The 26,253-nt window shown below is 43.1% G+C and overlaps 1 protein-coding gene across 1 annotated transcript in view; it reads right to left on the minus strand.

Moving 5' to 3' along the window:
• Nucleotides 1-26,253, minus strand: part of LOC139561746 (RPA-related protein RADX) — a 50,016-nt gene that overhangs the window by 3,166 nt on the left and 20,597 nt on the right. Inside the window, exons 5-14 of the mRNA XM_071379017.1 lie at nucleotides 20,119-20,227; nucleotides 19,931-20,022; nucleotides 17,084-17,209; nucleotides 14,795-14,887; nucleotides 14,534-14,707; nucleotides 10,504-10,628; nucleotides 9,132-9,562; nucleotides 5,691-5,759; nucleotides 347-387; nucleotides 1-32 (exon numbers count right to left, since the gene is read on the minus strand). The exon at nucleotides 1-32 is cut by the window's left edge and continues 286 nt beyond it. Coding sequence (XP_071235118.1) covers nucleotides 1-32; nucleotides 347-387; nucleotides 5,691-5,759; nucleotides 9,132-9,562; nucleotides 10,504-10,628; nucleotides 14,534-14,707; nucleotides 14,795-14,887; nucleotides 17,084-17,209; nucleotides 19,931-20,022; nucleotides 20,119-20,227 — 1,292 coding nt within the window. The remainder of the gene's footprint in view (nucleotides 33-346; nucleotides 388-5,690; nucleotides 5,760-9,131; nucleotides 9,563-10,503; nucleotides 10,629-14,533; nucleotides 14,708-14,794; nucleotides 14,888-17,083; nucleotides 17,210-19,930; nucleotides 20,023-20,118; nucleotides 20,228-26,253) is intronic.

Below are 26,253 nucleotides of genomic sequence, written 5' to 3' on the forward strand. Positions count from 1 at the left end.
GAACTCCATGGAGGCTTCCCACAGACTGCCCTCTGACAGAGAGATGTTACTACTACAACGTTACTACAGACTGCCCCCTGACAGAGAGATGTTACTACTACAACGTTACTACAGACTGCCCTCTGACAGAGAGATGTTACTACTACAACGTTACTACAGACTGCCCCCTGACAGAGAGATGTTACTACTACAACGTTACTACAGACTGCCCCCTGACAGAGCGATGTTACTACTACAACGTTACTACAGACTGCCCTCTGGCAGAGAGATGTTACTACTACAACGTTACTACAACGTTACTACAGCATTGGTACATTACTACAGGGTTCCTCTAAATCAGTCTGACCTGTGTCGGGCTCCTCCTCTGGATGGGTCCCCAGAGTCAGTCTGCAGAAAACAGAGAACAGGTGAGACACACACACACACACACACACACACACACACACACACACACACACACACACACACACACACACACACACACACACACACACACACGCACACACACACGCACACACACACGCAGTGCATTAGGAAAGTATTCAGAGCCCTTGACTTGTTCCACATGTTGCTAGGTTACAGCCTTATTCTAAAACTGATTCAATAAATGTTTTCCCTCATCAATCTACACACAATACCCCAGAATGACATCACAATACCCCAGAATGACATCACAATACCCCAGAATGACATCACAATACCCCAGAATGACATCACAATACCCCAGAATGACATCACAATACCCCAGAATGACATCACAATACCCCAGAATGACATCACAATACCCCAGAATGACATCACAATACCCCAGAATGACATCACAATACCCCAAAAAGCAAAAACTGTTTTTTAGAAATGTTTGCAAATGTATTTAAAATAAACTGAAACATCACATTTACATATTTTTTTTTTTAACCTTTATTTAACTAGGCAAGTCAGTTAAGAACAAATTCTTATTTACAATGACGGCCTACCAAAAGGCAGAAGACCTATGTGGACAGGGGCTGGGATTAAAACTAAAAAAAATAAAAAATATAGGACAAAACACACATCACAATAACTACATAAAGAGAGTCCTAAGACGACAACACAGCATGGCAGCAACACATGACAACACAGCATGGTAGCAACACAACATGACAACACAGCATTGCAGCAATACATGACAACACAGCATGGTAGCAACACGTGACAACACAGCATGGTAGCAACACGTGACAACACAGCATGGTAGCAACACGTGACAACACAGCATGGTAGCATCACATGACAACACAGCATGGTAGCAACACATGACAACACAGCATGGTAGCAACACATGACAACACAGCATGGTAGCATCACATGACAACACAGCATGGTAGCATCACATGACAACACAGCATGGTAGCAACACATGACAACACAGCATGGTAGAAACACATGACAACACAGCATGGTAACAACACATGACAACACAGCATGGCAGGAACACATGACAACACAGCATGGTAGCAACACGTGACAACACAGCATGGTAGCAACACGTGACAACACAGCATGGTAGCAACACGTGACAATATAGCATGGTAGCATCACATGACAACACAGCATGGTAGCATCACATGACAACACACCATGGTAGCAACACATGACAACACAGCATGGCAGCAACACAACATGACAACACAGCATGGTAGCAACACGTGACAACACAGCATGGTAGCAACACATGACAACACAGCATGGTAGCAACACGTGACAACACAGCATGGGAGCAACACATGACAACACAGCATGGTAGAAACACGTGACAACACAGGATGGTAGCAACACGTGACAACACAGCATGGTAGCAACACGTGACAACACAGCATGGTAGAATCACATGACAACACAGCATGGTAGCAACACATGACAACACAGCATGGTAGCAACACATGACAACACAGCATGGTAACAACACATGACAACACAGCATGGCAGGAAAACATGACAACACAGCATGGTAGCAACACAGCATGGTAGCAACACATGACAACACAGCATGGTAGCAACACATGACAACACTGCATGGCAGCAACACATGACAACACATCATGGTAGCAACACAGCATGGTAGCAAGAACAACATGGTACAAACATTATTGGGCACAGACAACAGCACAAAGGGCAAGAAGGTAGAGACAAAAATACATCACGTGACACGTGCTTTGTTGAAGCACCTTTGGCAGCGATTACAGCCTCCAGTCTTCTTGGGTATGACGCTACAACCTTGGCACACCTGCATTTGGGGAGTTTCTCCCATTCTTCTCTGCAGATCCTCTCAAGCTCTGTCAGGTTGGATGGGGAGTGTCGTTGCACAGCTATTTTCAGGTCTCTCCAGAGATGTTTGATCGGGTTCAAGTCCGGACTCTGGCTGGGCAATGTGCTTGGGTTCGTTGTCCTGTTGGAAGGTGAACCTTCACCCCAGTCTGAGGTCCTGAGCGCTCTGGAGCAGGTTTTTATCAAGGGTCTCTCTGTAAATTGCTCCGTTCATCTTTCCCTCGATCCTGACTAGTCTTCCAGTCCCTGCTGCTTAAAAATATCCCCAAAGCATAATGCTGCCACCACCATGCTTCACTGTAGGGATGGTGTCAGGTTTCCTCCAGACGTGACACTTGGCATTCTGGATGGTTGTCCTTCTGGAAGGTTCTCCCATCTCCACAGAGGAACTCTGGAGCAAGGGTTCTTGCTCAGACCAAGCCCCTTCTCTTCTCCCCCGGTTGCTCAGTTTGGCCGGTCGGCCAACTAGGAAGAGTCTAGGTGGTTCCAAACTTCTTCCATTTAAGAATGATGGAGGCCACTGTGTTCTTGGGGACCTTCAATGCTGCAGAAATGTTTTGGTGCCCTTCTCCAGATCTGTGCCTCGACTCAATCCTGTCTCGGAGCTCTGCGGACAATTCCTTCGACCTCATGGCTTGGTTTTTGCTCTGACATGCTCTGTCAACTGTGGGACCTTATATAGACAGGTGTGTGCCTTTCCAAATTATGTTCAATCAATTGATTTTACCACAGGTGGACTCCAATCAAGTTGTAGAAACATCTCAAGGATGATCAGTAGGAACTCAATTTCGAGTCTCATAGTAAAGGGTCTGAATACTTATGTAAATACGGTATTTGTTTTTATTTTGTCATTCTGGGGTATTGTGATGTCATTCTGGGTTATTGTGATGTCATTCTGGGGTATTGTGATGTCATTCTGGGGTATTGTGATGTCATTCTGGGGTATTGTGATGTCATTCTGGGGTATTGTGATGTCATTCTGGGGTATTGTGATGTCATTCTGGGTTATTGTGATGTCATTCTGGGGTATTGTGATGTCATTCTGGGTTATTGTGATGTCATTCTGGGGTATTGTGATGTCATTCTGGGGTATTGTGATGTCATTCTGGGGTATTGTGATGTCATTCTGGGGTATTGTGATGTCATTCTGGGGTATTGTGTGTAGATTGATGAGGAACAAAAACAATTTAATCCATTTTAGAATAAGGCTGTAACGTAACAAAATGTGGAAAAAGTCAAGTGGTCTGAATACTTTCCGAATGCACTGTTTAAAGGCCAGCATCCCGGAGTCGCCTCTTCACTGTTGACGTTGAGACTGGTGTTTTGCGGGTACTATTTAATGAAGCTGCCAGTTGAGGACTTGTGAGGCGTCTGTTTCTCAAACTAGACACTCTAATGTACTTGTCCTCTTGCTCAGTTGTGCACCGGGGCCTCCCACTCCTCTTTCTATTCTGGTTAGAGACAGTTTGCTCTGTTCTGTGAAGGGAGTATTACACATCGTTGTACAAGATCTTCACTGTCTTGGCAATTTCTCGCATGGAATAGCCTTCATTTCTCAGAATAAGAATAGACTAACTAGTTTCAGAAGAAAGGTCTTTGTTTCTGGCCATTTTGAGCCTGTAATCGAACCCACAAATGCTGATGCTCCAGATACTCAACTAGTCTAAAGAAGGACAGTTTTATTACTTCTTTAATCAAAACAACAGTTTCAGCTGTGCTAACATAATTGCAAAATGATCAATTCGCCTTTTAAAATTATAAACTTGGATTAGCCAACACAACGTGCCATTGGAACTCAGGAGTGATGGTTGCTGATAATGGGCCTCTGTACGCCTACGTAGATATTTGTAACGTCTGCTTCCAGTTCACACTCTCAAACACGTAGATCCCCTGAACGCAGCTCACTCTCCAGATCCCAATCACCTGAATTCTAATCACCTGTTCACTCACCTGTATGTTGTTATCACACACTATTTAGTTCAGGTCTTTGCACCCCATCACTGTGAGGTATTGTTTGTTTTGTGACACACTTCTTTCAGAGCTCTGGTTCTTCCGTGATTTAATCCTCCCGTGTATGATAGTTTTTGCCCGCCTCACCAACGACGCCTATTCCCTGCCTGTACTTTAGCCTATTGGATTTCCTGTTATCTACCTATTGCCTGATCTCCTGGACTACGTTACTAGCCTTTTCCCTGCCTGTACTGTTGCCTTGTTGGACCCCCAGACCTTCTGCCTGCCCCTGGACCCAGCTACCTGCCTCCTCCTGTGTATGACCTTCTGCCTGCCCCTGGACCCAGCTACCTCCCTCCTCCTGTGTATGACCTTCTGCCTGCCCCTGGACCCAGCTACCTGCCTCCTCCTGTGTATAACCTTCTGCCTGCCCCTGGACCCAGCTACCTGCCTCCTCCTGTGTATGACCTTCTGCCTGCCCCTGGACCCAGATACCTGCCTCCTCCTGTATATGACCTTCTGCCTGCCCCTGGACCCAGCTACCTGCCTCCTCCTGTGTGTGACCTTCTGCCTGCCCCTGGACCCAGCTACCTGCCTCCTCCTGTGTATGACCTTCTGCCTGCCCTATGGACCCAGCTACCTGCCTCCTCCTGTGTATGACCTTCTGCCTGCCCCTGGACCCAGCTACCTGCCTCCTCCTGTGTATGACCTTCTGCCTGCCCCTGGACCTAGCTACCTGCCTCCTCCTGTGTATGACCTTCTGCCTGCCCCTGGACCCAGATACCTGCTCCTCCTGTGGTCCTTCACAATAAAAACCTGCTGCGCCCTGCACTTGAAACCAGCTCTGTCTTCCCTCGTGTTCATTACAATATTCCATTAAAAAAATCTGCCGTTTCCAGCTACAATAGTCATTTACACTGTATTCTGATCAATTTAATTTAATTTTAATGGACTTTTTGTTGTTGTTGCTTTTCTTTAAAAAACAGTGACCCCAAACTTTTGAACGGTAGTGTATATTCACACATTATATACACACACACACAATATATTATATATATACACACACACACACACACACACAATATACACATATATATACACACACACAATAAATATTATATATATATATATATATATATATACAAATACACACACAATATATTATATATATACACACACACAATATATTATATATATACACACACACATACACACACACAATATATATTATATATATATATATACAAACACACACAATATATATTATATACACACACACACAATATATTATATATATTCACACACAATATATTATAAATACACACACACACACACACAATATATATATATATACACACACACACAATATATTATATATATTCACACACACTATATATACATATAGAGATATATGCACACACTATATATACACACACCTCTTCCTGGGGGGTCCAGCACTGCTGAAAAGTTTTCTCTTTGGGGATTTACCGTTGCTGAGTCCTAACCTACAACACAATAATATATACACAATAACACCTAACCTACAACACAATAATATATACACAATAACACCTAACCTACAACACAATAATATATACATAATAACACCTAACCTACAACACAATAATATATACACAATAACACCTAACCTACAACACAATAATATATACACAATAATACCTAACCTACAACACAATAATATATACACAATAACACCTAACCTACAACACAATAATATATACACAATAACACCTAACCTACAACACAATAATATATACACAATACCACCTAACCTACAACACAATAATATATACACAATACCACCTAACCTACAACACAATAATATATACACAATAACACCTAACCTACAACACAATAATATATACACAATAACACCTAACCTACAACACAATAATATATACACAATAACACCTAACCTACAACACAATAATATATACACAATAACACCTAACCTACAACACAATAATATATACACAATAACACCTAACCTACAACACAATAATATATACACAATAACACCTAACCTACAACACACAATAATATATACATAATAACACCTAACCTACAACACAATAATATATACATAATAACACCTAACCTACAACACAATAACACCTAACCTACAACACAATAATATATACACAATAATACCTAACCTACAACACAATAATATATACACAATAACACCTAACCTACAACACAATAATATATACACAATAACACCTAACCTACAACACAATAATATATACACAATAACACCTAACCTACAACACAATAATATATACATAATAACACCTAACCTACAACACAATAATATATACACAATAACACCTAACCTACAACACAATAATATATACACAATAACACCTAACCTACAACACAATAATATATACACAATAATACCTAACCTACAACACAATAATATATACATAATAACACCTAACCTACAACACAATAATATATACACAATAATACCTAACCTACAACACAATAATATATACACAATAACACCTAACCTACAACACAATAATATATACACAATAACACCTAACCTACAACACAATAATATATACACAATAATACCTAACCTACAACACAATAATATATACACAATAACACCTAACCTACAACACAATAATATATACACAATAACACCTAACCTACAACACAATAATATATACACAATAACACCTAACCTACAACACAATAATATATACACAATAATACCTAACCTACAACACAATAATATATACACAATAATACCTAACCTACAACACAATAATATATACACAATAACACCTAACCTACAACACAATAATATATACACAATAACACCTAACCTACAACACAATAATATATACACAATAACACCTAACCTACAACACAATAATATATACACAATAACACCTAACCTACAACACAATAATATATACATAATAATACCTAACCTACAACACAATAATATATACACAATAATACCTAACCTACAACACAATAATATATACACAATAATACCTAACCTACAACACAATAATATATACACAATAATACCTAACCTACAACACAATAATATATACACAATAACACCTAACCTACAACACAATAATATATACACAATAACACCTAACCTACAACACAATAATATATACACAATAACACCTAACCTACAACACAATAATATATACACAATAACAACCATCCCCATTACTCTATACAGCAGTGTAATAATATATACATAATAACAACCAACCCCATTACTCTATACAGCAGTGTAATAACAACCAACCCCATTACTCTATACAGCAGTGTAATAATATATACATAATAACAACCAACCCCATTACTCTATACAGCAGTGTAATAATATATACATAATAACAACCAACCCCATTACTCTATACAGCAGTGTAATAATATATACATAATAACAACCATCCCCATTACTCTATACAGCAGTGTAATAATATATACATAATAACAACCAACCCCATTACTCTATACAGCAGTGTAATAATATATACATAATAACAACCAACCACATTACTCTATACAGCAGTGTAATAATATATACATAATAACAACCATCCCCATTACTCTATACAGCAGTGTAATAATATATACATAATAACAACCAACCCCATTACTCTATACAGCAGTGTGATAACAACCAACCCCATTACTCTATACAGCAGTGTGATAACAACCAACCCCATTACTCTATACAGCAGTGTGATAACAACCAACCCCATTACTCTATACAGCAGTGTAATAATATATACATAATAACAACCAACCCCATTACTCTATACAGCAGTGTGATAATATATACATAATAACAACCAACCCCATTACTCTATACAGCAGTGTAATAATATATACATAATAACAACCAACCCCATTACTCTATACAGCAGTGTAATAATATATACATAATAACAACCATCCCCATTACTCTATACAGCAGTGTAATAATATATACATAATAACAACCAACCCCATTACTCTATACAGCAGTGTAATAATATATACATAATAACAACCAACCACATTACTCTATACAGCAGTGTAATAATATATACATAATAACAACCATCCCCATTACTCTATACAGCAGTGTAATAATATATACATAATAACAACCAACCCCATTACTCTATACAGCAGTGTGATAACAACCAACCCCATTACTCTATACAGCAGTGTAATAATATATACATAATAACAACCAACCCCATTACTCTATACAGCAGTGTGATAACAACCAACCCCATTACTCTATACAGCAGTGTAATAATATATACATAATAACAACCAACCCCATTACTCTATACAGCAGTGTGATAACAACCAACCCCATTACTCTATACAGCAGTGTGATAACAACCAACCCCATTACTCTATACAGCAGTGTAATAATATATACATAATAACAACCAACCCCATTACTCTATACAGCAGTGTGATAACAACCAACCCCATTACTCTATACAGCAGTGTAATAATATATACATAATAACAACCAACCCCATTACTCTATACAGCAGTGTGATAATATATACATAATAACAACCAACCCCATTACTCTATACAGCAGGGTAATAATATATACATAATAACAACCAACCCCATTACTCTATACAGCAGTGTAATAATATATACATAATAACAACCAACCCCATTACTCTATACAGCAGTGTAATAATATATACATAATAACAACCAACCCCATTACTCTATACAGCAGTGTAATAATATATACATAATAACAACCAACTCCATTACTCTATACAGCAGTGTAATAATATATACATAATAACAACCAACCCCATTACTCTATACAGCAGTGTGCGTCTTACCCCGCTCTCAGCATCAGAAGCCTGGGACTCAATTTGACCGACGAGCTTAGAGAGGAGGGAGACACACGAGGAGAGGAGGGAGACACACGAGGAGAGGAGGGTGACACACGAGGAGAGGAGGGGGGGAGACGAGGAGAGGAGGGGGGGAGACGAGGAGAGGAGGGAGACACACGAGGAGAGGAGGGAGACACACGAGGAGAGGAGGGAGACACACGAGGAGAGGAGGGAGACACACGAGGAGAGGAGGGAGACACACGAGGAGAGGAGGGAAACACACGAGGAGAGGAGGGTGACACACGAGGAGATACGGGGGGGAGACGAGGAGAGGAGGGAGACACACGAGGAGAGAACTGGGGGAGACGAGGAGAGGAGGGAGAGATACGGGGGGAGAAAGCAGCAGGTCTGTCTGTCCACACTAGACACGGGTCCTCCTAAAGGATACAGAATGATAGTCTATGTTACTGTAGGAATGGCTGAACCAACCAGAGGTAACAACCTGGTGAGCTAACCCTAACCCTTCCCTATACTGTAGGAATGGCTGAACCAACCACAGGTAACAAGCTGGTGAGCTAACCCTAACCCTTCCCTATACTGTAGGAATGGCTGAACCAACCAGAGGTAACAAGCTGGTGAGCTAACCCTAACCCTTCCCTATACTGTAGGAATGGCTGAACCAACCAGAGGTAACAAGCTGGTGAGCTAACCCTTCCCTATACTGTAGGAATGGCTGAACCAACCAGAGGTAACAAGCTGGTGAGCTAACCCTAACCCTATACTGTAGGAATGGCTGAACCAACCAGAGGTAACAAGCTGGTGAGCTAACCCTAACCCTATACTGTAGGAATGGCTGAACCAACCAGAGGTAACAAGCTGGTGAGCTAACCCTTCCCTATACTGTAGGAATGGCTGAACCAACCAGAGGTAACAAGCTGGTGAGCTAACCCTTCCCTATACTGTAGGAATGGCTGAACCAACCAGAGGTAACAAGCTGGTGAGCTAACCCTAACCCTTCCCTATACTGTAGGAATGGCTGAACCAACCAGAGGTAACAAGCTGGTGAGCTAACCCTTCCCTATACTGTAGGAATGGCTGAACCAACCAGAGGTAACAAGCTGGTGAGCTAACCCTAACCCTTCCCTATACTGTAGGAATGGCTGAACCAACCAGAGGTAACAAGCTGGTGAGCTAACCCTAACCCTTCCCTATACTGTAGGAATGGCTGAACCAACCAGAGGTAACAAGCTGGTGAGCTAACCCTTCCCTATACTGTAGGAATGGCTGAACCAACCAGAGGTAACAAGCTGGTGAGCTAACCCTTCCCTATACTGTAGTAATGTGAGTGTGTGTGTGTGTGTGTGTGTGTGTTAGTTACCTTTCCTCTATGGCAGTGAGTAACCATGGTGATGGTTGCCTGGATACAGAAGCTACGTCTCTCTCTGTACTGAAGTCGCTCCGCCTCCCACTTTAGCTCCGCCCCTCTCAGCAGGCCTAGTTCACCTACACACACACACACACACACACACACACACACACACACACACACACACACACACACACACAGAAGAGCAAACTGAACAAAAATATAAACGTGTTCAAAGCTGTCACAATAGGTGTGTGTGTGGGTAAGTAAAGAAATAAAACAACAGTAACAAGACATTTGAAAATAACAGTAGCGAGGCTACATACAGACACCGGTTAGTCAGGCTGATTGAGGTAGTATGTACATGTAGATATGGTTAAAGTGACTATGCAGATATGATGAACAGAGAGTAGCAGCAGCGTAAAAGAGGGGTTGGCGGGTGGCGGGACACAATGCAGATAGCCCAGTTAGCCAATGTGTGGGGGCACTGGTTGGTCGGGCCAATTGAGGTACTATGTACATGGATGTATAGTTAAAGTGACTCTTCATATACGATGAACAAAGAGTAGCAGCAGCGTAAAAGAGGGGTTGGGGGGAGACACACAATGCAAATAGTTCGGGTAACCATAGCACTCATGTTGGTAGCCATGAAGTGCTTTGAAAGGCTGGTCATGGATCACATAAACACCATCATCTCGAGTGGCCGTCCTGCAAAGACGACTGCAAGAGCACAGTGCAGAATGCTCAATGAGGTTAAGAAGAATCCTAGAGTGTCAGCTAAAGACTTACAGAAATCTCTGGAACAAGCTAACATCTCTGTTGACGAGTCTACGATACGTAAAACACTAAACAAGAATGGTGTTCATGGGAGGACACCACGGAAGAAGCCACTGCTGTCAAAAAAAAGCATTGCTGTTGTCTGAAGTTCGCAAAAGAGCACCTGGATGTTCCACAGCGCTTCTGGCAAAATATTATGAGGACAGATGAAACTACAGTTGAGTTGTTTGGAACAAAAACACAACACTATGTGTGGAGAATAAAAGCCACAGCACACCAACATCAAAACCTCATCCCAACTGTAAAGTCTGGTGGAGGGAGCATCATGGTTTGGGGCTGCTTTGCTGCCTCAGGGTCTGGACAGCTTGCTATCATCGACGGGAAAAATGAATTCCCAAGTTTTTCAAGACATTTTGCAGGAGAATGTAAGGCTATCTGTCCGCCAATTGAAGCTCAACAGAAGTTGGGTGATGCAACAGGACAACAACAGAATGGCTTCAACAGAAGAAAATACGCCTTCTGGAGTGGCCCAGTCAGAGTCCTGACCTCAACCCGATTGAGATGCTGTGGCATGACCTCAAGAGAGCGGTTCACACCAGACATCCCAAGAATATTGCTGAACTGAAACAGTTTTGTAAAGAGGAACGGTCCAGAATTCCTCCTGACCGTTGTGTAGGTCTGATCCACAACTACAGAAAACATTTGGTTGAGGTTATTGCTGCCAAAGGAGGGTCAACCAGTTATTAAATCCAAGGGTTCATATACTTTTTCTTGCAACTGTATGTGAGAATGCTGTTCATTGACTACAGCTCAGCGTTCAACACCATAGTGCCCTCAAAGCTCATCACTAAGCTAAAGACCCTGGGACTAAACACCTCCCTCTGCAACTGGATCCTGGACTTCCTGATGGGTCGCCCCCAGGTGGTGAGGGTAGGTAACAACATATCTGCCACACTGATCCTCAACAACCTATAAACACAGTCATACCTTTCCTGTTCTTTATTTCCACAGTCAACTAACCTGGTTAACCTATAAACACAGTCAACTAACCTGGTTCACCTATAAACACAGTCAACTAACCTGGTTCACCTATAAACACAGTCAACTAACCTGGTTCACCTATAAACACAGTCAACTAACCTGGTTAACCTATAAACACAGTCAACTAACCTAGTTAACCTATAAACACAGTCAACTAACCTGGTTCACCTATAAACACAGTCAACTAACCTGGTTCACCTATAAACACAGTCAACTAACCTGGTTAACCTATAAACACAGTCAACTAACCTGGTTAACCTATAAACACAGTCAACTAACCTGGTTAACCTATAAACACAGTCAACTAACCTGGTTAACCTATAAACACAGTCAACTAACCTGGTTAACCTATAAACACAGTCAACTAACCTGGTTAACCTATAAACACAGTCAACTAACCTGGTTAACCTATAAACACAGTCAACTAACCTGGTTAACCTATAAACACAGTCAACTAACCTGGTTCACCTATAAACACAGTCAACTAACCTGGTTCACCTATAAACACAGTCAACTAACCTGGTTAACCTATAAACACAGTCAACTAACCTGGTTAACCTTTAAACACAGTCAACTAACCTGGTTAACCTATAAACACAGTCAACTAACCTGGTTCACCTATAAACACAGTCAACTAACCTGGTTAACCTATAAACACAGTCAACTAACCTGGTTAACCTATAAACACAGTCAACTAACCTGGTTAACCTTTAAACACAGTCAACTAACCTGGTTAACCTATAAAACACAGTCAACTAACCTGGTTAACCTATAAAACACAGTCAACTAACCTGGTTAACCTATAAACACAGTCAACTAACCTGGTTAACCTATAAACACAGTCAACTAACCTGGTTAACCTATAAACACAGTCAACTAACCTGGTTAACCTATAAACACAGTCAACTAACCTGGTTAACCTATAAACACAGTCAACTAACCTGGTTAACCTATAAACACAGTCAACTAACCTGGTTAACCTATAAACACAGTCAACTAACCTGGTTAACCTATAAACACAGTCAACTAACCTGGTTAACCTATAAACACAGTCAACTAACCTGGTTAACCTATAAACACAGTCAACTAACCTGGTTAACCTATAAACACAGTCAACTAACCTGGTTAACCTATAAACACAGTCAACTACCCTGGTTAACCTATAAACACAGTCAACTAACCTGGTTAACCTATAAACACAGTCAACTAACCTGGTTAACCTGTAAACACAGTCAACTAACCTGGTTAACCTGTAAACACAGTCAACTAACCTGGTTAACCTTTAAACACAGTCAACTAACCTGGTTAACCTTTAAACACAGTCAACTAACCTGGTTAACCTATAAACACAGTCAACTAACCTGGTTAACCTATAAACACAGTCAACTAACCTGGTTAACCTATAAACACAGTCAACTAACCTGGTTAACCTATAAACACAGTCAACTAACCTGGTTAACCTATAAACACAGTCAACTAACCTGGTTAACCTATAAACACAGTCAACTAACCTGGTTAACCTGTAAACACAGTCAACTAACCTGGTTCACCTATAAACACAGTCAACTAACCTGGTTCACCTATAAACACAGTCAACTAACCTGGTTAACCTATAAACACAGTCAACTAACCTAGTTAACCTATAAACACAGTCAACTAACCTGGTTCACCTATAAACACAGTCAACTAACCTGGTTCACCTATAAACACAGTCAACTAACCTGGTTCACCTATAAACACAGTCAACTAACCTGGTTAACCTATAAACACAGTCAACTAACCTGGTTAACCTATAAACACAGTCAACTAACCTGGTTCACCTATAAACACAGTCAACTAACCTGGTTAACCTATAAACACAGTCAACTAACCTGGTTCACCTATAAACACAGTCAACTAACCTGGTTCACCTATAAACACAGTCAACTAACCTGGTTCACCTATAAACACAGTCAACTAACCTGGTTAACCTATAAACACAGTCAACTAACCTGGTTCACCTATAAACACAGTCAACTAACCTGGTTCACCTATAAACACAGTCAACTAACCTGGTTAACCTATAAACACAGTCAACTAACCTAGTTAACCTATAAACACAGTCAACTAACCTGGTTCACCTATAAACACAGTCAACTAACCTGGTTCACCTATAAACACAGTCAACTAACCTGGTTAACCTATAAACACAGTCAACTAACCTGGTTAACCTATAAACACATACCTTTCCTGTTCTTCATGTAGGCTTCCAGGGAGACGGGAGGGGGCGGGTAGATGAAGTATCCACCAACCACAGCCCTGCTCAGCACCTGTCTGTCATCCACGCTTCGCAGCCATCGGACAAACTGACGCACTGGGCGGAGCTTCCTGTAGGGCATCACTGAGTGGTGGCCAGAACCTAGAGGTTAACCAATCAGCATCAAGAACTGGCAGGGAATGTGTGTTACCAGTACAGTAGACCTGTGCGTGCGTGCGTGCGTGTTACCTGTGCAGTAGATCTGTGTGTAGGTAGTGTTGGTGAGGTAATAGCAGGATGAATCTCTGACCATCTGTAGTCTGGTACACACCACTACAGATACTACAGAAAAGACACAGAGAGACAGAGACACAGAGAGACGCAGAGAGACACAGAGAGACAGATAAATAATCAGTTACAGAACCCATTATGGTTGTGAGGTCTGGGGTCCACTCTGGGGTCCACTCACCAACCAATAATTCACAAAAGGGGACAAACACCAAATTGAGACTCTGCATGCAGAATTCTGCAAAAATTTCCTCCGTGTATAACGTAAAACACCAAATAATGCATCCTGACTGATGGCAGCCCATTCTTGCATAATCAATGCTTGGAGTTTGTCAGAATTTGTGGGTTTTTGTTTGTCCACCCGCCTCTTGAGGATTGACCACAAGTTCTCAATGTGATTAAGGTCTGGGGTGTTTCCTGACCATGGACCCAAAATATTGATGTTTTGTTCCCCCGAGCCACTTACTTTTGCCTTATGGCAAGGTGCTCCATCATGCTGGAAAAGGCATAGTTCGTCACCAAACTGTTCCTGGTTGGTTGGTAGAAGTTGCTCTCGGAGGACGTGTTGGTACCATTCTTTATTCATGGCTGTGTTCTTAGGCAAAATGGTGAGTGAGCCCACTCCCTTGGCTGAGAAGCAACCCCACACATGAATGGTCTCAGGATGCTTTACTGTTGGCATGACACAGGACTGATGGTAGCGCTCACCTTGTCTTCTCCGGACAAGCTTTTTTCCGGATGCCCCAAACAATCGGAAAGGGGAATCAGAGAAAATGACTTTACCCCAGTCCTCAGCAGTCCAATCCCTGTACCTTTTGCAGAATATCAGTCTGTTCCTGATGTTTTTCCTGGAGAGAAGTGGCTTCTTTGCTGCCCTTCTTGACACCAGGCCATCCTCCAAAAGTCCTCGCCTCACTGTGCGTGCAGATGCACTCACACCTGCCTGCTGCCATTCCTGAGCAAGCTCTGTACTGGTGGTGCCCCGATCCCGCAGCTGAATCAACTTTAGGAGACGGTCCTGGCGCTTGCTGGACTTTCTTGGGCGCCCTGAAGCCTTCTTCACAACAATTGAACCGCTCTCCTTGAAGTTTTTGATGATCCGATAAATGGTTGATTTAGGTGCAATCTTTCTGGCAGCAATATCCTTGCCTGTGAAGCCTTTTTTGTGCAAAGCAATGATGACGGCACGTGTTTCCTTGCAGGTAACCATGGTTGACAGAGGAAGAACAATGATTCCAAGCACCACCCTCCTTTTGAAGCTTCCAGTCTGTTATTCAAACGCACTCAGCATGACAGTGATCTCCAGCCTTGTCCTCGTCAACACTCACACCTGTGTTAACGAGAGAATCACTGACATGATGTCAGCTGGTCCTTTTGTAGCAGGGCTGAAATGCAGTGGAAATTTTTTTTTGGGATTCAGTTCATTTGCATGGCAAAGGGGGACTTTGCAATTAATTGCAATTCATCTGATCCCTCTTCATAACATTCTGGAGTATATGCAAATTGCCATCATACAAATTGAGGCAGCAGACAATGACTGACCCAAATTTAAGAAAATCTTTGACTATGTACAGACTGAGTGAGCATAACCTTGCTATTGAAACAAGCCGCCATAGGCAGACATGGCTCTCAAGAGAAGACAGGCTATGTACTCACTGCCCACAAAATGAGGTGGAAACTGAGCTGCACTTCCTAACCTCCTGCCAAAATGTATTACCATATTAGAGACACATATTTCCCTCAGATTACACAGACCCACAAAGAATTTGAAAACAAAACCCGATTTTGATAAACTCCCGTATCTACTGGGTGAAATACCACAGTGTTCCATCACAGCAGCAAGATTTGTGACCTGTTGCCTCAAGAAAAGGTCAACCAGTGAAGAACAAACACCATTGTAAATACAACCCATATTTATGCTTATTTATTTTCCCTTTTGTACATTAACCATTTGTACATCATTACAACACTGTATATAGACATAATATGACATTTGAAATGTCTTTATTCTTTTGGAACTGTGAGTGTAATATTTACTGTTAATTTTTATTGTTTATTTCACTTTTGTTTATTTCACTTTTGTTTGTTATCTACTTCACTTGCTTTGGCAATGTTAACATATGTTTCCCATGACAATAAAGCCCCATGAATTGAATTGAGAGACCGAGAGAGGGAAAGAGGGAGAGAGTTGAGGGGAGGAGTCCGTGTGTGTGTGTGTGTGTGTGTGTGCGTGTGTGTGTAGTATCTCACGTGGGAGTATCTTGTTGTGTGTCTCTGGTTGAGACGTTGAGAAGAGCTTTATCATGATTGGTTGATCAGAAGTCCCGTCCTCCAATCGGAGCCAGCGATACTCCAACAGCTCTTTACCCTGTCCATCTGCAGAGGAAGATATCATCATCGTCACCAGTGTCATGACTCTCCTGTGATGATCTGAAGGATCAGGTTACAGGGGGGTCCTCTCTACAGCGTGCTCTCTCTCCTAGAGGGGGAATGTCATGACTCTCCTGTGATGATCTGAAGGATCAGGTTACAGGGGGGTCCTCTCTACAGCGTGCTCTCTCTCCTAGAGGGGGAATGTCATGACTCTCCTGTGATGATCTGAAGGATCAGGTTACAGTGGGTCCTCTCTACAGCGTGCTCTCGTAGAGGGGGAGAGCGGGAAGTCGGTTGTTTTATGGTCGTTAAAATACGCTGCCTCTATGCTCTGTGGTGTTCGAGATTGGAATGTAAACTGAGGAACACGGAGAGACACTTGGACATCAAACGTTTGAATAATTAAACAATATTTATATTTTTGAGAATGTGGGAATGTTCCGTGGGTATTTAAAGAACAATCCTGTCAAAGTTACTTCAATTGGTGACCTCATGAAAGACAGGAGACCCTTACTGTATCTCTGGTTGTGTTTTCAATGATCAGATTCACATCTAGATGTTGGATAAATGACGTAATATGAAACTATTTGTGAAACGATGTGATGCTATGTGATGTAATGTGATGCTATGTGATGTGACACGATGTAATGTGATGCTATGTGATGTGATACGATGTAATGTGATGTGATGCTATGTGATGTGATGCTATGTGATGTGATACGATGTAATGTAATGTGATGCTATGTGATGTGATACGATGTAATGTGATGCTATGTGATGTGATGCTATGTGATGTGATGCTATGTGATGTGATGCTATGTGATGTGATGCTATGTGATGTGAAACGATGTGAAATGATGTAATGTGATGTGAAACGATGTAATGTGATGTGAAACGATGTAATGTGATGTGATACGATGTAATGTGATGTAATGTGAAACGATGTAATGTGATGTAATGTAATGTGATGTTAGCCTTCTAAATGAGAATTGTTCTTCATATAAAAAAGTTAACTAGTCAGTGGCCACGCCCCCGTGAGGCCAGACATTACATTAGGCATCATGGAACCGCCCCTTCTACCACAGAGTGTAAAACCTAACTTCCGACAAAATTTACATTAAGTCAGAGAACGCCGGGACGGAGTCCCCACGTTGGAATGGCTACAATTCTATAGGCCATTGGACCACGCAAACCACAGTGTAAGCTAAGGTTGCAAATGGTTGAATTTCTAAGACCAGAAGATATGAAGTGGAAGCTACAACTCTAACAAAGGACCAGACCAGACAGCGTTGAGCATTGGCTACACGGCTGGAAATGGTTAAACTCTGAGACTAATCTTAGGACGTCGAACTACCAGTGTGTAGCTGGAAATGTACGAAGCCTAGGACAAGAATACCGGCAACCGCCGAAACATCAATCATATGCGACAACATTGGGTACGCCTGACGTATCCGTTATGAACACAACCCGAGACTTTCTGTCGACTGACTCTGTCAAGCAGATGGACCGGCGACCACAGAGACAGACCACAAGACATACACTCGTAAATATGTAAATTGCTATTTCTTTTCGAATGTGCGGTTGTTCATATTCAAAGTATTATCAATTTCTATGAGTGTAGTTATCAGCTATGGGTGTCCCGCTCTTGAGCGGTCCCAACCCCCTTTCCTTTGTCTACCAATCCGTCATATCGGTTTCGTCCGCTAGGGACTTTTTCTTTGTATCATGTAGTAACCAATGTATGACCTATTTGTGTGTGTGTTGATGTAATTCTGTGATTGATTAAGTTAGTTAGTAAATAAATAATTAAGCCCATTTGTATATCGCTGATTCATGATTCTATGCTAGGGTTCGTGCAGAAACCCCCTGTATATAGCCTCCACATTGACTCTGTACCATAATACCCTGTATATAGCCTCCACACTGACTCTGTACCGGTACCCCCTGTATATAGCCTCCACACTGACTCTGTACCGTAATACCCTGTATATAGCCTCCACATTGACTCTGTACCGGTACCCCCTGTATATAGCCTCCACATTGACTCTGTACCGTAACAGCCTGTATATAGCCTCCACATTGACTCTGTACCGTAATACCCTGTATATAGCCTCCACATTGACTCTGTACCGGTACCCCCTGTATATAGCCTCCACATTGACTCTGTACCGGTACCCCCTGTATATAGCCTCCACATTGACTCTGTACCGGTACCCCCTGTATATAGCCTCCACATTGACTCTGTACCGGTACCCCCTGTATATAGCCTCCACATTGACTCTGTACCGTAACACCCTGTATATAGCCTCCACATTGACTCTGTACCGTAATACCCTGTACATAGCCCCACCCCCCTGTATATATTGTTATTTTACTGCTCCTCTTTAACTACTTGTTACTTTTATCTCTTATACATTATACAATTATAAATGTATTCCATTTTAAATTCAGGCTGTAACACAACAAAATGTAGAAAAAGTCAAGGGGTGTGAATACTTTCTGAAGGCATGTGTCTGGCCATAAAGGCGCGGTTTCACTTGCTCAGATGCTTTCTCCGGTGAGATCGTTTCAGCCACTTGCGAATTGAAGGAAATGTCTTTTCTAGAAAATCAAATACATTTTTTGAGGAGGGGGGGGGGGGGCTCAGACTGGCCTCTGCATGGGGCCTCCAAATGACTATGTCCGCCCCTGACCATCATCAACATCGTCACCATGGTAACCCACCCTTGCTCCTGATTCTTTCAGGCCGACCAGAAAACACCACCAGGCCGATGATATCACAGATGTTGCCGTGGGGATAGCTGAGGAGATCCTTCCTGTTAGAGACAGGAAGTCAGGGTTAACATGGAGATTAGAAGACCGGGTTTCCATGGTGATTAAACCTACATCTCTAACACAGTTGAGTGTCCTACCCATTGCAGAAGGAGTAGGTGGGACGTAGGGAACGGACGTCAGCAGACAGAGAGGATTCTGGGACGATAGAGATCTCAGCTGACGGGTTCCTGGAGTTTAGACTGATCTCTGATGGAGGGAGAACGAGAGAGAGTTCTGACTACTTTCTGTAGATCTGGGGTGTGTCTGTGTGTGTGTGTGTGTGTGTGTGTGCGCACAAATTATCAGGGGCGCAACTTTCCCTGGGGATGGGGGGGTCATGACCCCTCCATATTCTGAAATAGTATTTTTATCATTGCACTGTGATACCAAAAAACAGCATCAGTGTGCTTTTGGTCCAAGTAGGCTGTTTGGAGGTTTCAGTCGGCTGGATTTAAGACTGCGTAGACACCACAGAGCGGGCTGACAGGCGGCGTGAAGGAAGAGCTCCTGAAAGGCTTGCTGGACCAGCACGGGAGAGACAAACAGAGGTAACTGCTGTCAGTGTTGCGCCCTTTCTCCGAGTTGTAAAAGTAAACGGAGCAGAAACTGGCTTTAGTTGACTGATGTAGCTGGGAAAGAAACTGTTGTTTAACCTCTTGAAGCTAGGGGGCACTATTTTTATGTTTGGAAAAATAACGTTCCCAAAGTAAACGGTCTATTTCTCAGGTCCAGATGCTAGAATATGCATATAATTGACAGATTAGGATAGAAAACACTCTAAAGTTTCCAAAACTGTCAAAATATTGTCTGTGAGTATAACAGAACTGATTTTGCAGGCGAGACCTGAGGAAATCCAACCAGGAAGTGCCTCTTATTTTGAAAAATCCGTTCCAGTGCCTGCCTTTCCTCCATTTAAAGGGATATCAACCAGATTCCTTTTCCTATGGCTTCCACAGGGTGTGAACAGTCTTTAGACAGTTTCAAGCTTTGATTCTAAAAAATGAGCGAGATCTTTCACATCGCGTCAGTGGATAGCCAGATGTCCTTCGATTAGTTCATGTGCGCCACAGTGATAGCTCGACATTTTCTTTCTCTCTTGTATTGAATAGTTTACCGTCCGGTTGAAATATTATCGATATTTATGTTAAAAACAACCGAGGATTGATTATAAAAACGTTTGGCATGTTTCTACAAACTTTACGGATACTCTTTGGAATTTTCGTCTACCCTTCATGACCTGCACGAGCCTGTTGATTACCTGCACGAGCCTGTTGATTAACATAACGCGCCAACCAAACAGAGGTTTTTGGATATAAAAATAATCTTTATCGAACAAAAGGAACATTTATTGTGTAACTGGGAGTCTCGTGAGTGCAAACATCCGAAGATCATCAAAGGTAAGCGATACATTTTATTGCTTTTCTGACTTTCGTGACCAATCTACATTGCTGCTAGGTGTTCTTAATGTTTTGCCTAGTGATCGATAAACTCACACAAACGCTTGGATTGCTTTCGCTGTAAAGCATATTTTCAAAATCTGACACGACAGGTGGATTAACAACAAGCTAAGCTTTGTTTTGCTATATTGCACTTGTGATTTCATGAAATTAAATATTTTTAGTAATTTTTTGGGGAATTTGGCGCTCTGCAATTCAGCGGATGTTTACGAAAATGATCTGTGCGCCAAGAGGTTTTAACTTAACAGGATTTTTTGTTGTTGACAACTAGCGTTTATTCCCAGTGCTGAGCTAGTAGTGTAACTGACATGTAATGGTCGCTAATGTTTCATAACCGAGGTGAATGAATTAGCTAGCGAGTAGCTGCCACAGCCAGGTCAGCTATAGCCTTATCGATCAGATAGCGATATGAGGTGGCTATGAGGAGAGAGATTTGAGGTATTGACTAGACTGGTGGGGGTCAGGGAGAGAGTTGAGGTATTGACTAGACTGGTGGGGGTCGGGGAGAGAGTTGTGGTATTGACTAGACTGGTGGGGGTCGGGGAGAGAGTTGAGGTATTGACTAGACTGGTGGGGGTCGGGGAGAGAGTTGAGGTATTGACTAGACTGGTGGGGGTCAGAGAGAGAGTTGAGGTATTGACTAGACTGGTGGGGGTCGGGGAGAGAGTTGTGGTATTGACTAGACTGGTGGGGGTCGGGGAGAGAGTTGAGGTATTGACTAGACTGGTGGGGGTCAGGGAGAGAGTTGAGGTATTGACTAGACTGGTGGGGGTCGGGGAGAGAGTTGTGGTATTGACTAGACTGGTGGGGGTCAGGGAGAGAGTTGAGGTATTGACTAGACTGGTGGGGGTCGGGGAGAGAGTTGTGGTATTGACTAGACTGGTGGGGGTCGGGGAGAGAGTTGAGGTATTGACTAGACTGGTGGGGGTCGGGGAGAGAGTTGAGGTATTGACTAGACTGGTGGGGGTCAGGGAGAGAGATGTGGTATTGACTAGACTGGTGGGGGTCGGGGAGAGAGTTGAGGTATTGACTAGACTGGTGGGTGTCAGGGAGAGAGTTGAGGTATTGACTAGACTGGTGGGGGTCGGGGAGAGAGTTGAGGTATTGACTAGACTGGTGGGGGTCGGGGAGAGAGTTGAGGTATTGACTAGACTGGTGGGGGTCGGGGAGAGAGTTGAGGTATTGACTAGACTGGTGGGGGTCAGGGAGAGAGTTGAGGTATTGACTAGACTGGTGGGGGTCGGGGAGAGAGTTGAGGTATTGACTAGACTGGTGGGGGTCAGGGAGAGAGTTGTGGTATTGACTAGACTGGTGGGGGTCAGGGAGAGAGTTGAGGTATTGACTAGACTGGTGGGGGTCAGGGAGAGAGTTGAGGTATTGACTAGACTGGTGGGGGTCAGGGAGAGAGTTGTGGTATTGACTAGACTGGTGGGGGTCGGGGAGAGAGTTGAGGTATTGACTAGACTGGTGGGGGTCAGGGAGAGAGTTGAGGTATTGACTAGACTGGTGGGGGTCAGGGAGAGAGTTAGACTGGTGGGGTCAGGGAGAGAGTTGAGGTATTGACTAGTCTGGTGGGGGTCAGGGAGAGAGTTGTGGTATTGACTAGACTGGTGGGGGTCAGGGAGAGAGTTGAGGTATTGACTAGACTGGTGGGGGTCGGGGAGAGAGATGTGGTATTGACTAGACTGGTGGGGGTCGGGGAGAGAGTTGTGGTATTGACTAGACTGGTGGGGGTCGGGGAGAGAGTTGAGGTATTGACTAGACTGGTGGGGGTCAGGGAGAGAGTTGAGGTATTGACTAGTCTGGTGGGGGTCAGGGAGAGAGTTGTGGTATTGACTAGACTGGTGGGGGTCAGGGAGAGAGTTGTGGTATTGACTAGACTGGTGGGGGTCGGGGAGAGAGTTGAGGTATTGACTAGACTGGTGGGGGTCGGGGAGAGAGTTGAGGTATTGACTAGTCTGGTAGGGGTCAGGGAGAGAGTTGTGGTATTGACTAGACTGGTGGGGGTCAGGGAGAGAGTTGAGGTATTGACTAGACTGGTGGGGGTCGGGGAGAGAGTTGAGGTATTGACTAGACTGGTGGGGGTCGGGGAGAGAGTTGAGGTATTGACTAGACTGGTGGGGGTCGGGGAGAGAGTTGAGGTATTGACTAGACTGGTGGGGGTCGGGGAGAGAGTTGAGGTATTGACTAGACTGGTGGGGGTCAGGGAGAGAGTTGAGGTATTGACTAGACTGGTGGGGGTCGGGGAGAGAGTTGAGGTATTGACTAGACTGGTGGGGGTCGGGGAGAGAGTTGAGGTATTGACTAGACTGGTGGGGGTCGGGGAGAGAGTTAGACTGGTAGGGGTCGGGCGTGCAGGTGACTCGGGGCTGGCTGGTCGGTCTGGCTGAAATGTGATATAGAGGACTTAATAAACACAAATCACAAGTCTTTGTACTTTATTTTTTAAGAGAGTTGTTAGATGTGTTAAACTATTGGTTTAAGGTGCAACACAATATTGATTTATTGATTACCTTTGATCTAATTTAGTCTTATCAACCACTTCAACACATGTAACAATGATCTCTTATCTGGCTTGGCTTGATGACTGGGGGCATCTGCTGTTGTGTTGTTGTAAAGAGAGACTGGGTCATGGGTCATATTGGACGGTGTTGAAATGCAGCGATTAGCATCAGATGAACCCAAAGAAACATTCACAGCTGCTCTTTCCATGACACACTGACCAGGTGATTCCAGGTGAAATCGTTGATCCCTTATTGATGTCCTTTGTTAAATCCACTTCAATCAGTGTAGGTGAAGGGGAGGAGACGTTTTTGAAGAAGGATTGTTAAGCCTTGAGACAATTGAGACATGGATTGTGTTTGAGTGCCGTTCAGAGGGTGAATGAGCAAGACTAAATATTTAAGTGCCTTTGAGCGGGGTATGGTAGTAGGTGCCAGGCACACCGGTTTGTCAATAACTGCAACTCTGTTGGGTTTTTCACGCTCAACAGTTTCCCGTGTGTATCAACTATGGTCCACAGCCCAAAAGGACATCCAGCCAACTTGACACAACAGTGTGAACAATTGGAGTCAACATGGGCCAGCATCCCTGAGAGAGTCCTTGACCCTACAAATCTGAGGGCATAGGGAGTGGGGGGTACACAAAATATTAGGAAAGTGTTTATGTCGGTGGTCTCTAGTGTTACCTATATGTCGGTGGTCTCTAGTGTTTCCTATATGTCGGTGGTCTCTAGTGTTACCTATATGTCGGTGGTCTCTAGTGTTACCTATATGTCGGTGGTCTCTAGTGTTGGTGGTCTCTAGTGTTACCTATATGTCGGTGGTCTCTAGTGTTGGTGGTCTCTAGTGTTGGTGGTCTCTAGTGTTTCCTATATGTCGGTGGTCTCTAGTCTTACCTATATGTCGGTGGTCTCTAGTGTTACCTATATGTCGGTGGTCTCTAGTGTTACCTATATGTCGGTGGTCTCTAGTCTTACCTATATGTCGGTGGTCTCTAGTGTTGGTGGTCTCTAGTGTTACCTATATGTCGGTGGTCTCTAGTGTTGGTGGTCTCTAGTCTTACCTATATGTCGGTGGTCTCTAGTGTTACCTATATGTCGGTGGTCTCTAGTGTTACCTATATGTCGGTGGTCTCTAGTGTTACCTATATGTCGGTGGTCTCTAGTGTTACCTATATGTTGGTGGTCTCTAGTGTCGGTGGTCTCTAGTGTTACCTATATGTCGGTGGTCTCTAGTGTTACCTATATGTCGGTGGTCTCTAGTGTTACCTATATGTCGGTGGTCTCTAGTGTTACCTATATGTCGGTGGTCTCTAGTGTTACCTATATGTTGGTGGTCTCTAGTGTCGGTGGTCTCTAGTGTTACCTATATGTCGGTGGTCTCTAGTGTTACCTATATGTCGGTGGTCTCTAGTGTTACCTATATGTCGGTGGTCTCTAGTGTTACCTATATGTCGGTGGTCTCTAGTGTTACCTATATGTCGGTGGTCTCTAGTGTTACCTATATGTAGGTGGTCTCTAGTGTTACCTATATGTCGGTGGTCTCTAGTGTTACCTATATGTCGGTGGTCTCTAGTGTTTCCTATATGTCGGTGGTCTCTAGTGTTACCTATATGTCGGTGGTCTCTAGTGTTACCTATATGTCGGTGGTCTCTAGTGTTACCTATATGTCGGTGGTCTCTAGTGTTGGTGGTCTCTAGTGTTACCTATATGTCGGTGGTCTCTAGTGTTACCTATATGTCGGTGGTCTCTAGTGTTACCTATATGTCGGTGGTCTCTAGTGTTACCTATATGTCGGTGGTCTCTAGTGTCGGTGGTCTCTAGCGTTACCTATATGTCGGTGGTCTCTAGTGTTACCTATATGTCGGTGGTCTCTAGTGTTACCTATATGTCGGTGGTCTCTAGTGTTACCTATATGTCGGTGGTCTCTAGTGTTACCTATATGTCGGTGGTCTCTAGTGTTACCTATATGTCGGTGGTCTCTAGTGTTACCTATATGTCGGTGGTCTCTAGTGTTTCCTATATGTCGGTGGTCTCTAGTGTTACCTATATGTCGGTGGTCTCTAGTGTTACCTATATGTCGGTGGTCTCTAGTGTTACCTATATGTCGGTGGTCTCTAGTGTTACCTATATGTCGGTGGTCTCTAGTGTTTCCTATATGTCGGTGGTCTCTAGTGTTACCTATATGTCGGTGGTCTCTAGTGTTACCTATATGTCGGTGGTCTCTAGTGTTGGTGGTCTCTAGTGTTACCTATATGTCGGTGGTCTCTAGTGTT

This window comes from Salvelinus alpinus, chromosome 31, assembly GCF_045679555.1.
Source record: "Salvelinus alpinus chromosome 31, SLU_Salpinus.1, whole genome shotgun sequence".
Classification (NCBI taxonomy): domain Eukaryota; kingdom Metazoa; phylum Chordata; class Actinopteri; order Salmoniformes; family Salmonidae; genus Salvelinus; species Salvelinus alpinus.